The 13,219-nt window shown below is 46.3% G+C and overlaps 1 protein-coding gene across 1 annotated transcript in view; it reads left to right on the top strand.

Moving 5' to 3' along the window:
* The window catches only part of TM6SF1 (transmembrane 6 superfamily member 1), a 161,576-nt gene that overhangs the window by 101,612 nt on the left and 46,745 nt on the right, over positions 1 to 13,219 (top strand). The window contains exon 7 of the mRNA XM_077263646.1: positions 11,955 to 12,059. Within this exon, the coding sequence (XP_077119761.1) occupies positions 11,955 to 12,059 (105 nt within the window). The remainder of the gene's footprint in view (positions 1 to 11,954; positions 12,060 to 13,219) is intronic.

Below are 13,219 nucleotides of genomic sequence, written 5' to 3'. Positions count from 1 at the left end.
ATGAGTTAATACTAGAGTCTTAAAGTAATTTCAGGATGGTATTTTGATAGGGTTTTCAGCTGACCATGAAAGTGCCCTTTCTGTCTTCCTGCTATCTAGTAAGCGGACCTCAATTTTGCTAAACCTATTTTCATACTACGTTTGTCATTTCATCTAAAATCACCGCCAATATTTGTGGGGGCCTCTGTCTGCCTTTCGGGGAAATTTCTCTAGAGGTGAGCCAGGACTATATTTTCCTCTGCCAGGATTAGTTAGTCCTCCGGCCGGCGCTGGGCGTCTAGGGATAAAACGCAGGCTACGCTACCCGGCTACTGTTAGTTGTGCGGCAGGTTTAGTTCATGGTCAGTTTAGTTTCCATCCTTCCAAGAGCTAGTTCGTATGTTTGCTGGGCTATGTTCTCTTGCCATTGAGAACCATAACAAGTACCTGTCCTGTCTGCGGTCATAGCAAAATCACTCCACAACCTGGTCAGAAAACTCCTCTGTCCAATGCCACTTCTGATCTGTGCACCCCTAACACTCCTAGTCTGCTGCCCCCTGGAGCTCGTGTGAGAACGATCACGTGCGCTGTGTGCTGGGAATGCCTGAAGCAAACGGTCAACAAGAGTTGATTGTTTGCTTGCTAATATTAGTTCCAAGTTCTCATGTGGCATAATATTTTGCAATTTGCCTTTATAGCGTGGATCAAGGAGGCAGGCCAACCAGTAATCGTCATCGTTCATCATTTTCGTAATGCGTGTGTCCCTTTTTAGGATACGTAAGGCATAATCCGCCATGTGGGCCAAAGTTCCAGTTGTCAAATCTCCGGTTGTGATTGGTTGAGGGGCAGTTTCAGGCAAATCTACGTCACTTGTGTCCCTCAAAAAACCAGAACCCGGCCTTGCCACGCAACCAATTTTCAGTGCCCCCGGGAAAGCTTCCGCATTAAAAATATACTCATCCCCATCATCCTCCTCGTCCTCCACCTCCTCTTCGCCCGCTACCTCGTCCTGTACACTGCCCTGACCAGACAATGGCTGACTGTCATCAAGGCTTTCCTCTTCCTCTGGTGCAGACGCCTGATCCTTTATGTGCGTCAAACTTTGCATCAGCAGACACATTAGGGGGATGCTCATGCTTATTATGGCGTTGTCTGCACTAACCAGCCGTGTGCATTCCTCAAAACACTGAAGGACTTGACACATGTCTTGTATCTTCGACCACTGCACACCTGACAACTCCATGTCTGCCATCCTACTGCCTGCCCGTGTATGTGTATCCTCCCACAAAAACATAACAGCCCGCCTCTGTTGGCACAGTCTCTGAAGCATGTGCAGTGTTGAGTTCCAACTTGTTGCAACGTCTATGATTAGGCAATGCTGGGGAAGGTTCAAAGACCGCTGATAGGTCTGCATACGGCTGGAGTGTACAGGCGAACGTCGGATATGTGAGCAAAGTCCACGCACTTTGAGGAGCAGGTCGGAGAACCCAGGATATGTTTTCAATAAGCACTGCACCACCAGGTTTAAGGTGTGAGCCAGGAAAGGAATGTGTTTCAGTTGGGAAAGGGAGATGGCAGCCATGAAATTCCTTCCGTTATCACTCACTACCTTGCCTGCCTCAAGATCTACTGTGCCCAGCCACGAATGCGTTTCTTGTTGCAAGAACTCGGACAGAACTTCCGCGGTGTGTCTGTTGTCGCCCAAACACTTCATAGCCAATACAGCCTGCTGACGCTTGCCAGTAGCTGGCCCATAATGGGACAACTGGTGTGCAACAGTGTCATCTGCCGATGGAGTGGTTGGCCGACTGCGGTCTGTGGAAGAGCTGTAGCTTCTGCAGGAGGACGAGGAGGAGGAGGAGGGGGTGCGAACGCCTACAGCCAACTGTTTCCTAGACCGTGGGCTAGGCACAACTGTCCCGAAATTGATGTCCCCTGTGGACCCTGCATCCACCACATTCACCCAGTGTGCCGTGATGGACACATAACGTCCCTGGCCATGCCTACTGGTCCATGCATCTGTAGTCAGGTGCACCTTTGTACTCACAGATTGCCTGAGTGCATGGACGATGCGCTGTTTAACATGCTGTTGCAGGGCTGGGATGGCTTTTCTGGAAAAAAAGTGTCGACTGGGTAGCTCGTATCGTGGTTCAGCGTACTCCATCAGGGCTTTGAAAGCTTCGCTTTCAACTAACCGGCAGGGCATCATCTCTAACGAGATTAGTCTAGCTATGTGGGCGTTAAAACCCTGTGTACGCGGATGCGAGGATAAGTACTTCCTTTTTCTAACCAGAGTCTCATGTTGTGTGAGCTGGACTGGAGAGCTGGAGATCGTGGAACTTTCGGGTGTGCCGGTGGACATGGCAGACTGAGAGACGGTTGGAGACGGTATTGTTTCCGCCGGTGCCCTAGATGCAATATTTCCTCCTACAAAACTGGTGATTCCCTGACCCTGACTGCTTTTGGCTGGCAAAGAAACCTGCACAGATACTGCCGGAGGTGCGGAAAATGGTGGCCTTACAGTGACGGAAGGGATGTTGCGTTGCTGACTAGCTTCATTGTCCGAGGGTGCTACAACCTTAAGGGACGTTTTGTAGTTAGTCCAGGCTTGAAAATGCATGGTGGTTAAGTGTCTATGCATGCAACTAGTATTGAGACTTTTCAGATTCTGACCTCTGCTTAAGCTAGTTGAACATTTTTGACAGATGACTTTGCGCTGATCAATTGGATGCTGTTTAAAAAATGCCAGACTGCACTCTTCCTAGCATCGGATCCCTTTTCAGGGATTGCAGACTGAGCTTTAACTGGATGGCCATGCTGTCCTCCAACAGGTTTTGGCTTTGACACGCGTTTTGGGCCAGATACGGGCCCGGCAGATGGAACCTGTTGCGATGTTGATGCCTGCTGCGGCCCCTCCTCCACCTCCGCTTCTGAACTACTGCCGCCTGCACCCTGTTCCCCCAATGGCTGCCAATCGGGGTCAACAACTGGGTCATCTATTACCTCCTCTTCGAGCTCGTGTGCAACTTCGTCTGTGTCACTGTGTCGGTTGGTGGTATAGCGTTCGTGGCGGGGCAACATAGTCTCATCAGGGTCTGATTGTGGATCAGTACCCTGAGAGGGCAATGTTGTGGTCTGAGTCAAAGGAACAGCATAGTACTCTGGTTGTGGCTGTGCATCAGTGCACTCCACGTCAGAATCTACTTGTAATGGGCATGGCCTGTTAAGTGTTTCACTTTCTAAGCCAGGGACGGTATGTGTAAAGAGCTCCATGGAGTAACCCGTTGTGTCGCCTGCTGCATCCTTCTCTCTTGTTGTAGTTTTTGCTGAAGAGGACAAGGAAGCGACTTGTCCCTGACCGTGAACATCCACAAGCGACGCGCTGCTTTTACATTTACCAGTTTCAGAAGAGGAGGCAAAAGAGCTAGAGGCTGAGTCTGCAATGTAAGCCAAAACTTGCTGTTGCTGCTCCGGCTTTAAAAGCGGTTTTCCTACTCCCAGAAAAGAGAGCTTTCGAGGCCTTGTGTAGCCAGACGACGAAACTGGCTCCACAGCTCCAGACTTAGGTGGAATATTTTTATCCCCACGACCACCTGATGCTCCACTACCACTACCATCATTACCAGCTGACAATGAACGCCCACGGCCACGACCTCTTGCACCAGACTTCCTCATTGTTTTAAAAACTTAACCAAAGTAACTTTATTTGTTGCTGTCAAACAACTTACACGGTGAGCTATAACTTCAGTATGATTTCAATATCCCTTAACAGGTTGGTGAGACCACAAGGAAAATCAGGCACAATGTTACACACTCTGTTTTCTGTGGCACCAAATCACAGAGATGCCACACACGCAGGACTGTCACTCAAGCACAAATGTCAATATTAATCTCCCACTTTTTTTTTTTTTTTTTCTCAGGGAGACTTTAGAAACCAAATAAGATAAAATGTTTTTTTCAGGGACAATTTAGAAACCAAATAATAATTAAAAAAAAAAAAAAGGCTTTCTATGGCCCACTGAGTGAGAGATGGCACACACAGGAGTCAGGAGTGGCACACAAGCCCTGACTGAGGCCAATATTTTTCTCCCACTGATGTAGTGATTTTTTTTCAGGTAGACTTTAGAACCCAAATCAAGCAAAAAAATAAATAGGCTTTCTATGGCCCACAATTTGAGAGAGAGAGGTGGCACACCCAGGAGTCAAGACTGGCACACAAGCAGAAAGGGCAATATTAATCTCCCACTGTTTTTTTATTTTTTTATTTTTCTCAGGGAGACTTTAGAAACCAAATAAGATAAAATGTTTTTTTCAGGGACAATTTAGAAACCAAATAATTAAAAAACAAAAAAAAAAAAAAAGGCTTTCTATGGCCCACTGAGTGAGAGATGGCACACACAGGAGTCAGGAGTGGCACACAAGCCCTGACTGAGGCCAATATTTTTCTCCCACTGATTGATGTAGTGATTTTTTTTCAGGTAGATTTTAGAACCCAAATCAAGCAAAAAAATAAATAGGCTTTCTATGGCCCACTGAGTGAGAGATGGCACACACAGGAGTTAGGAGTGGCACACAAGCCCTGACTGAGGCCAATATTTTTCTCCCACTGATTGATGTAGTGATTTTTTTTCAGGTAGATTTTAGAACCCAAATCAAGCAAAAAAATAAATAGGCTTTCTATGGCCCACTGAGTGAGAGATGGCACACACAGGAGTCAGGAGTGGCACACAAGCCCTGACTGAGGCCAATATTTTTCTCCCACTGATTGATGTAGTGATTTTTTTTCAGGTAGATTTTAGAGCCCAAATCAAGCAAAAAAATAAATAGGCTTTCTATGGCCCACTGAGTGAAAGATGGCACACACAGGAGTCAGGAGTGGCACACAAGCCCTGACTGAGGCCAATATTTTTCTCCCACTGATTGATGTAGTGATTTTTTTTCAGGTAGATTTTAGAACCCAAATCAAGCAAAAAAATAAATAGGCTTTCTATGGCCCACAATTTGAGAGAGAGAGGTGGCACACCCAGGAGTCAAGACTGGCACACAAGCAGAAAGGGCAATATTAATCTCCCACTGTTTTTTCTTTTCTTTTTTTCTCAGGGAGACTTTAGAAACCAAATAAAATAAAATGTTTTTTTCAGGGACAATTTAGAAACCAAATAATAAAAAAAGAAAAAAAAAAAAAAAAAAGGCTTTCTATGGCCCACTGAGTGAGAGATGGCACACACAGGAGTCAGGAGTGGCACACAAGCCCTGACTGAGGCCAATATTTTTCTCCCACTGATTGATGTAGTGATTTTTTTTCAGGTAGATTTTAGAACCCAAATCAAGCAAAAAAATAAATAGGCTTTCTATGGCCCACAATTTGAGAGAGAGAGGTGGCACACCCAGGAGTCAAGACTGGCACACAAGCAGAAAGGGCAATATTAATCTCCCACTGTTTTTTTATTTTTTTTCAGGGAGACTTTAGAAACCAAATAAGATAAAATGTTTTTTTCAGGGACAATTTAGAAACCAAATAATTAAAAAAAAAAAAAAAAAAAAAAAGGCTTTCTATGGCCCACTGAGTGAGAGATGGCACACACAGGAGTCAGGAGTGGCACACAAGCCCTGACTGAGGCCAATATTTTTCTCCCACTGGTTGATGTAGTGATTTTTTTTCAGGTAGATTTTAGAACCCAAATCAAGCAAAAAAATAAATAGGCTTTCTATGGCCCACTGAGTGAGAGATGGCACACACAGGAGTTAGGAGTGGCACACAAGCCCTGACTGAGGCCAATATTTTTCTCCCACTGATTGATGTAGTGATTTTTTTTCAGGTAGATTTTAGAACCCAAATCAAGCAAAAAAATAAATAGGCTTTCTATGGCCCACTGAGTGAGAGATGGCACACACAGGAGTCAGGAGTGGCACACAAGCCCTGACTGAGGCCAATATTTTTCTCCCACTGATTGATGTAGTGATTTTTTTTCAGGTAGATTTTAGAGCCCAAATCAAGCAAAAAAATAAATAGGCTTTCTATGGCCCACTGAGTGAAAGATGGCACACACAGGAGTCAGGAGTGGCACACAAGCCCTGACTGAGGCCAATATTTTTCTCCCACTGATTGATGTAGTGATTTTTTTTCAGGTAGATTTTAGAACCCAAATCAAGCAAAAAAATAAATAGGCTTTCTATGGCCCACAATTTGAGAGAGAGAGGTGGCACACCCAGGAGTCAAGACTGGCACACAAGCAGAAAGGGCAATATTAATCTCCCACTGTTTTTTTATTTTTTTTCAGGGAGCCTTTAGAAACCAAATAAGATAAAATGTTTTTTTCAGGGACAATTTAGAAACCAAATAATTAAAAAAAAAAAAAAAAAAAAAAGGCTTTCTATGGCCCACTGAGTGAGAGATGGCACACACAGGAGTCAGGAGTGGCACACAAGCCCTGACTGAGGCCAATATTTTTCTCCCACTGATTGATGTAGTGATTTTTTTTAAGGTAGATTTTAGAACCCAAATCAAGCAAAAAAATAAATAGGCTTTCTATGGCCCACTGAGTGAGAGATGGCACACACAGGGATGGCACTGTAGCAGAAATGCCAATCTTAATCTCCCACAAAAAAAAAAAAAAAACAGGGACTGTCCTACAATTACTATCTCCCTGCAGTAATCTCAGCCAGGTATGGCAGGCAGCAATAAGGAGGGGACTGATGCACAAATTAAATAAAAAGTGTGGACAAACAAAAAAGATAGCTGTGCAGAAAGGAAGGAACAAGAGGATATGTGCTTTGAAAAAAGCAGTTGGTTTCCACAGTGGCGTACACACAGCAATACAGCTATCAGGGAGCCTTCTAGGGCAGCCCAATGAGCTACAGCGCTGAGAGAAAAAAAAAAAATGTAGCTTCCACTGTCCCTGCACACCGAAGGTGGTGTTGGACAGTGGAAATCGCTACAGCACAAGCGGTTTGGTGGTTAATGGACCCTGCCTAACGCTCTCCCTGCTTCTGACGAAATGGCAGCAACCTCTCCCTAAGCTCAGATCAGCAGCAGTGAGATGGCGGTCGGCGGGAACGCCCCTTTATAGCCCCTGTGACGCCGCAGACAGCAAGCCAATCACTGCAATGCCCTTCTCTAAGATGGTGGGGACCAGGACCTATGTCATCACGCTGCCCACACTCTGCGTTCACCTTCATTGGCTGAGAAATGGCGCTTTTCGCATCATTGAAACGCGACTTTGGCGCGAAAGTCGCGTACCGCATGGCCGACCCCGCACAGGGGTCGGATCGGGTTTCATGAAACCCGACTTTGCCAAAAGTCGGCGACTTTTGAAAATGAACGACCCGTTTTGCTCAACCCTACTCTTGGTATCTGTTGATATGATTGTTATTGTGTAATGTCTTTTATTGTCTGAAAGTCCTCTCTAAAATGTAAAGTGCTGCGGAATATGTTGGCGCTAAAGAAATAAAATTATTATTTATTATTGACTAAAGTCAAACAATCAGCTATCAATCAAGCTAAAGAGGATATTGCTGGGAAGGGCAATAACCCCAGGAAGCAGAGGCTTGTTGAGTGCTCTTTCAAGCCCAAAGCACTTAACACAGATGTGTAGCTAGGATTTTGGATCAGGGAGGGCAAAACTACTGAGTGGGTCCCTAACCAGGTAACCGTGATTACAACTATGGTGGCTTACCCTAAGGGCTCCTTTTCACTTGCGAGACATACGGCCGTGTCTTGCAGGTTAAAACCCTCCTCTGGCGCCGGCACTCCAGAGCGGAGCGTGCAGCTGCATAGCAACACATGGAGTTGCACATACTCCTCATCCTACTGATACTCTAATGCTGAGCCGTTGCTGCTGTATGTGTTCCTATTACTGCACCTACTGTGTCCTCTAGATGGTAAAACAAACATTTAAAGTATACTAATGCCCTGTGCAAATTCTCTAGAAAACAGTGGTCACACTTTGCCCCCTAGAAAGTAATAATGCCCTCTGTGTGCCACTTTCACAGTCAGAATAACCTAAGTGCCCACTTAATATTTAATAATGTCTTGCGTCTCCCCCCTGAACATCCATATCTATACAGTATGATTCTCTATACACAGTATATTGACCCCCATACTGTATGGTACCCTTCACACAGTATACTTACCCCTTAGTAGCCCAAAAACTGTTTAATGGCCCCAACACTGTATGATCATCCCCACATTGTACAAAAGCCCCACATTAGCTCCCACACTGCATGATAGCCGCCTCACTGTAATCCCCTCACTGTATGGTGACCCCCTAAATAGCCTCCATACAGTATAATGCGCTCCCCTTAGACCTCCATACAGTATAATGCACTCCCCATAGGCCTCCATACAGTATAATGCACTCCCCATAGGCCTCCATACAGTAAAATGCACTCCCCATAGGCCTTCATACAGTATAATGAACTTCCTATAGGACTCCATACAGTATAATGCACTCCCCATAGTCCTCCATACACTATAATGCACTCCCCACAGGCCTCCTTATAGTCTACTGCACTTCCCATAAGTCTCTATATAATATAATGCACTTCCTATAGGCCTCCATATAGTAGTATAATGCACTCCCCATAGGCCTCCATACAGTATAATGCACTCCCCATAAAAATACAATACTCACCTCTCCTCGTTCCCGCGATGCTCGTCTCTACAGTGAGCGTTCTGAGGGCCTGCACTTCTCAGCACAGTGGGCACCATGTAGGGATGTCATCTTGACCTCTGTGCTGAGACATCAGATGCAGATGGGGAATAATGGGAGAGGGAGCATCATTTGACGCTCCCTCTCTCATCATTGCTTTCAACTGTATCGGCATCCAGGATGCTGACACAGTTGAACTTGTCATGATGGATTGGGGGCTTAGTGCTGGCGATGGCACCACCCCACCCTGGCTCACAGGCCCTATAGTGTCTGTGTGGATGTGCAGGGAGATTGTGTCTCCCTGCTCTGCTGGAAAGTTTAACTGCATCGGCACACTGCGCACACCTACTCAGTTAAAAGTAGCGTAACTTTGGGTGTTTCCCTCAGAGCCCGGGGTGACAGCTCCCTCGTAGCTACACTACTGACTTAACATCTCCTTTGCATATGAATGAAAACGCTAGTTAGAAAGGTGTTGATGACATTTGCTGTCAAAGACCTACATGCCTTATATGTGATTTAGAGGGGTTGATCTTACTGACAGATTACTCTTAAAAAAATTGGGATGTTTTTCTTAATTTTTCTATTTCACTATATTAAAAACATTATTGAAATGTTAAAGGTTTCAGACTGGTCGCTGAGCCTCATAATAGACTACCAAGTCCTATTCTGTAGGAAATCACTTTTTAGCAGCCTCATCATAACAGACAGGTTAATAAAAGATATAACTTCTGTACAATAGATACATGATCCACCATTCTCAATAGATGCTGGTCACAGCTCACCTCCTCCCCCTCTAATTACGATTTCTACACAGAGCATGCCTACAACATTCTCATCAATAGCAATTGAAAGTTATCTGATTCCTATATCAATGTAGCCGCTGTAAGGCTACGTTCACATTTGCGGTCTGCGCCGCAGCGTCGCCGCATGCGTCATGCGCCCCTATATTTAACATGGGGGCGCATGGACATGCGTCGCACTTGCGTTTTGCGCCGCATGCGTCCCTGCGGCACCCACGTCCGGGCGCAGAGGACGCAGCAAGTTGCATTTTTGCTGCGTCCAAAATCAATGAAAAAAAGGACGCATGCGGCGCAAAACGCAGCGTTGTGCATGCGTTTTTGTTTGCGTTGTGCGTTGCGGCGCCGACGCTGCGGCGCACAACGCAAATGTGAACGTAGCCTAAAACATTATTATTATCAACTATATAATTGTCTAAGGGTCATGGCTGCCGCAACCAACCAGCGACGGCCACAGTCCGATTAGTCCCTCCCTACTCACCTGCAGTCAGTGCCCGGCGCCCGCTCCATACTCCCCGCAGTCACTTGTGCTTGATAAAGGTCTGTAGACCGAAACGTCGCTACAGGAGGCAGAATAAATGTAAGCTATTTTTTCACCATCCATTGTGGCGCTGTCTTTGTTTTTTGTGGTCTTGATACTGTCTGGGATGGGCTCCCTGGTTTTGGACGTGCGCCCTTGTGTCCGCCAAGACCTTCAATCTATATATAAAAGGGTGCGGTTTTGACTTTCCTTTGTTTGGACCTGCCATGACGTCACGGCCATGTGACCGCGGCGTCATCACAAGTGCTGTGCACGAAGGACCTGCCGTGACATCACGGTCATGTGACCGCGACACGGTCATGTGACCGCAACATCATCGCACCCTGGGACCGGAAGCTGCTGCCTGCACCACACACAGGTGACAGAACTACAAGGGTACCCTCGGAAGGTGAGTATGTTTATTTTTTAACCTGTGACATACGTGGCTGGGCTATATACTATGTAGCTGGGCAATATACTACGTGACTGGGCAATATACTATGTGGCTCTGTGCTGTATACTATGTCGCTGTGCAATATACTACATGGCTCTGTGCTGTATACTAGGCCACTGGGCAATATACTACGTAACTCGGCAATATACTACGTGGCTCTGTGCTGTATACTACGTAACTGGGCAGTATACTACGTAACTGGGCAATATACTACGTGGGCTGGGCAGTATACTACGTCACTGGGCAATATACTACGTGGGCTGGGCAATATACTACGTGGGCTGTGCAATATACTACGTGGGCTGTGCAATATACTACGTGGACATGCATATTCTAGAATACCCGATGCGTTAGAATCGGGCCACCATCTAGTACATTTATATGGCGCTTTACATGTGAAAAGGGGCAAATATAGACAAGCACAATAAACATGAGCAATAAAAGGCACACACAAGTACAGGAGAGAGGACCCTGCCCGCGAGGGCTCAGTCTGCAGGGGATGGGTGAGGATACACTAGGAGAGGGTAGAGCTGGTATGCGGTGATTCAGCAGACTAGAGATCACTGCAGATTGTAGGCTTGTCAGAAGAGGTGGGTCTTCAGGTTATTTTGAAGGTTTCCATGGTAGGCAAGAGTCTGATGTGTTGGGGTAGAGAGTTCCAGAGTATCGGGGAAGCACGGGAGAAGTCTTGTATGCGGTTGTGGGAAGCGATAAGATGGAGTAGAGAAGGAGATCTTGAAAGGATTGAAGGTTGCGTGTGGGTATGTACCAGGAGACCATGTCACAGATGTATGGAGGAGACAGGTGGTGGATGGCTTTGTATGTCATAGTAAGGGTTTTGAACTGGAGCATCTGAACAATAGGAAGCCAGTGAAGGGGAGAGGCTGGGGAATAAGGCTACGTTCACACGATCCGTTTTTTGCTGCGGATCCGTAGCGGAATTGCAGCTACGGATCCGCAGCCGTTTTCCATGCAGGGTACAGTACAATGTTACCCTATGGAAAACAAAACCCGCTGTGCCGACGATCCTTTTTTTCGCTGGAAAATCCGCGCGGATTTGCCAACGGAAAAAAGAAGTACCATGTCAATTCTTTCAGCGGATTCCGCTGCGGGTTTCCAACAGCACCAATAGGAAACTGCAGTTGGAAACCCGCAGTGGAATCCGCAGAAGAAAAAGGACACAAATCCGCCGAGAGAAGCACCGCCGTTTTCCACTGCGGATTTCCCCGAAAAAGGACCGGAAAAATCCGCAGTGAAAAACGGATCGTGTGAACGTAGCCTTACAGGGAGACAGGTGAATTAGTTGGGCAGCAGAGTGTAGGATGGATTGTAGTGGTGCCAGAGTGCTGGAGGGGAGGCCAGAGAGTAGAAGTTTGCAGTAAGATGGTAAGGGCGTGCACTAGTGCTTTTGTGGTTTCATGGTCAAGGAATGCATGGATCCGGGAAATATTTTTGAGTTTGAGTCGGCAGGAGGAGGCAAGAGCTTGGATATGAGGCTTGAAAGAGAGGGCAGATAACTTTATGTAAATTTTGGTCTTTTTTATCTTCTGCAGGTGATCCAAGATGTTCAGCAAAAAAATATATTAAGCAGGCCAGGTGATCTACTGCTGGTCCTGTACCTTATTGCTGCAACTCTCTTCTCTATATTCAGAGGAATGGTGAGTTTGAATCTGCATCCATTAAGTCAATAAATTGTTCAAGAAAGTAAAACGAATTGTCCACTAATGGACAAACCCTGCTTAATAATTTCAGCACCCCAAAACTATGTATACTCCCCAGCCACAATGTTCCAGTAATGTTGGCACTGCTACTGGTGACATTGTTGTGTCGTGAGACTGCTGCAGCCAGCCAGCAGCCACTGACTGGCTGTAGCCTATAGGCCATGTGCCCACGCTGCAGATTCCGCTGCGGAATTTTCCGCAGCGGATTTGATAAATCCACAGTGAAAAACCGCTGCGGTTTTTACTGCGGATTTATCGCGGTTTCTAGTGCGGTTTTCTCTGCGAGTTTTCACCTGCAGATTTCTATTGGAGCAGGTGGAAACCCGCAGCGGAATCCGCACAATTGACATGCTGCGGAAAATAAACCGCTGCGTTTCCGCGCGGTTTTTTCCGCAGCATGTGCACTGCGGATTTCGTTTCCCATAGGTTTACATTGTACTGTAAACTCATGGGAAACCGCTGCGGACCCGCTGCGGTACCGCAGCGAAATCCGCAGCGTGTGCACATACCCTTAACATTTAGTGAGCACAATCTGTGCAAACAATTAGCAGCTGCTGATTGACTGCAGTGATCACACGACAACGTCAAGTTACCTGCCAATATATTAACAAGCAGTTTCAGGTGCTGAGCTGTATATGCATCAGATGAGACCTGGTGTTCAGTGGATTGATCACTTAGTAAGTGGCTATTGATGGCAGCCACCAATGCATTCTATGAATCTGGCAAGGTTGAAGCACCACCCAGTATATTTTTTTATTTTCCTTCTGGAGTGGTGCTTCAAATCTAATCCTTCAAATCCAGTCTGTCTCCAGCAGTTTGTGACCTGCCAGAGACTCAAGTGTTTCATGAAGCGAGCCAGTGGTGTCTATGAGAGCTTTGTTCTGGATCTCATAGACTTGCTTTGATAGCTTGTAACTAGAGATGAGCTAATTTGATCAGGTCCCTGCTTATTCGGCAAGATTTAGCACTTACCGAATATGCTTCAGTGGGAACTCGGCTTCCTGGATCGCTCTGGCTGATCAGCTGTTGGGCTCCGCAGCTGCATGTGTCACGGCTCTGTGACAGTCACAACACATTCCTGGAGAGCCTGTATGTTG

Source organism: Ranitomeya variabilis, chromosome 5 (assembly GCF_051348905.1).
Source record: "Ranitomeya variabilis isolate aRanVar5 chromosome 5, aRanVar5.hap1, whole genome shotgun sequence".
NCBI lineage: Eukaryota > Metazoa > Chordata > Amphibia > Anura > Dendrobatidae > Ranitomeya > Ranitomeya variabilis.
Note: the sequence above shows the minus strand (reverse complement) of the source record. Positions and strands in the feature narration are given on the sequence as shown.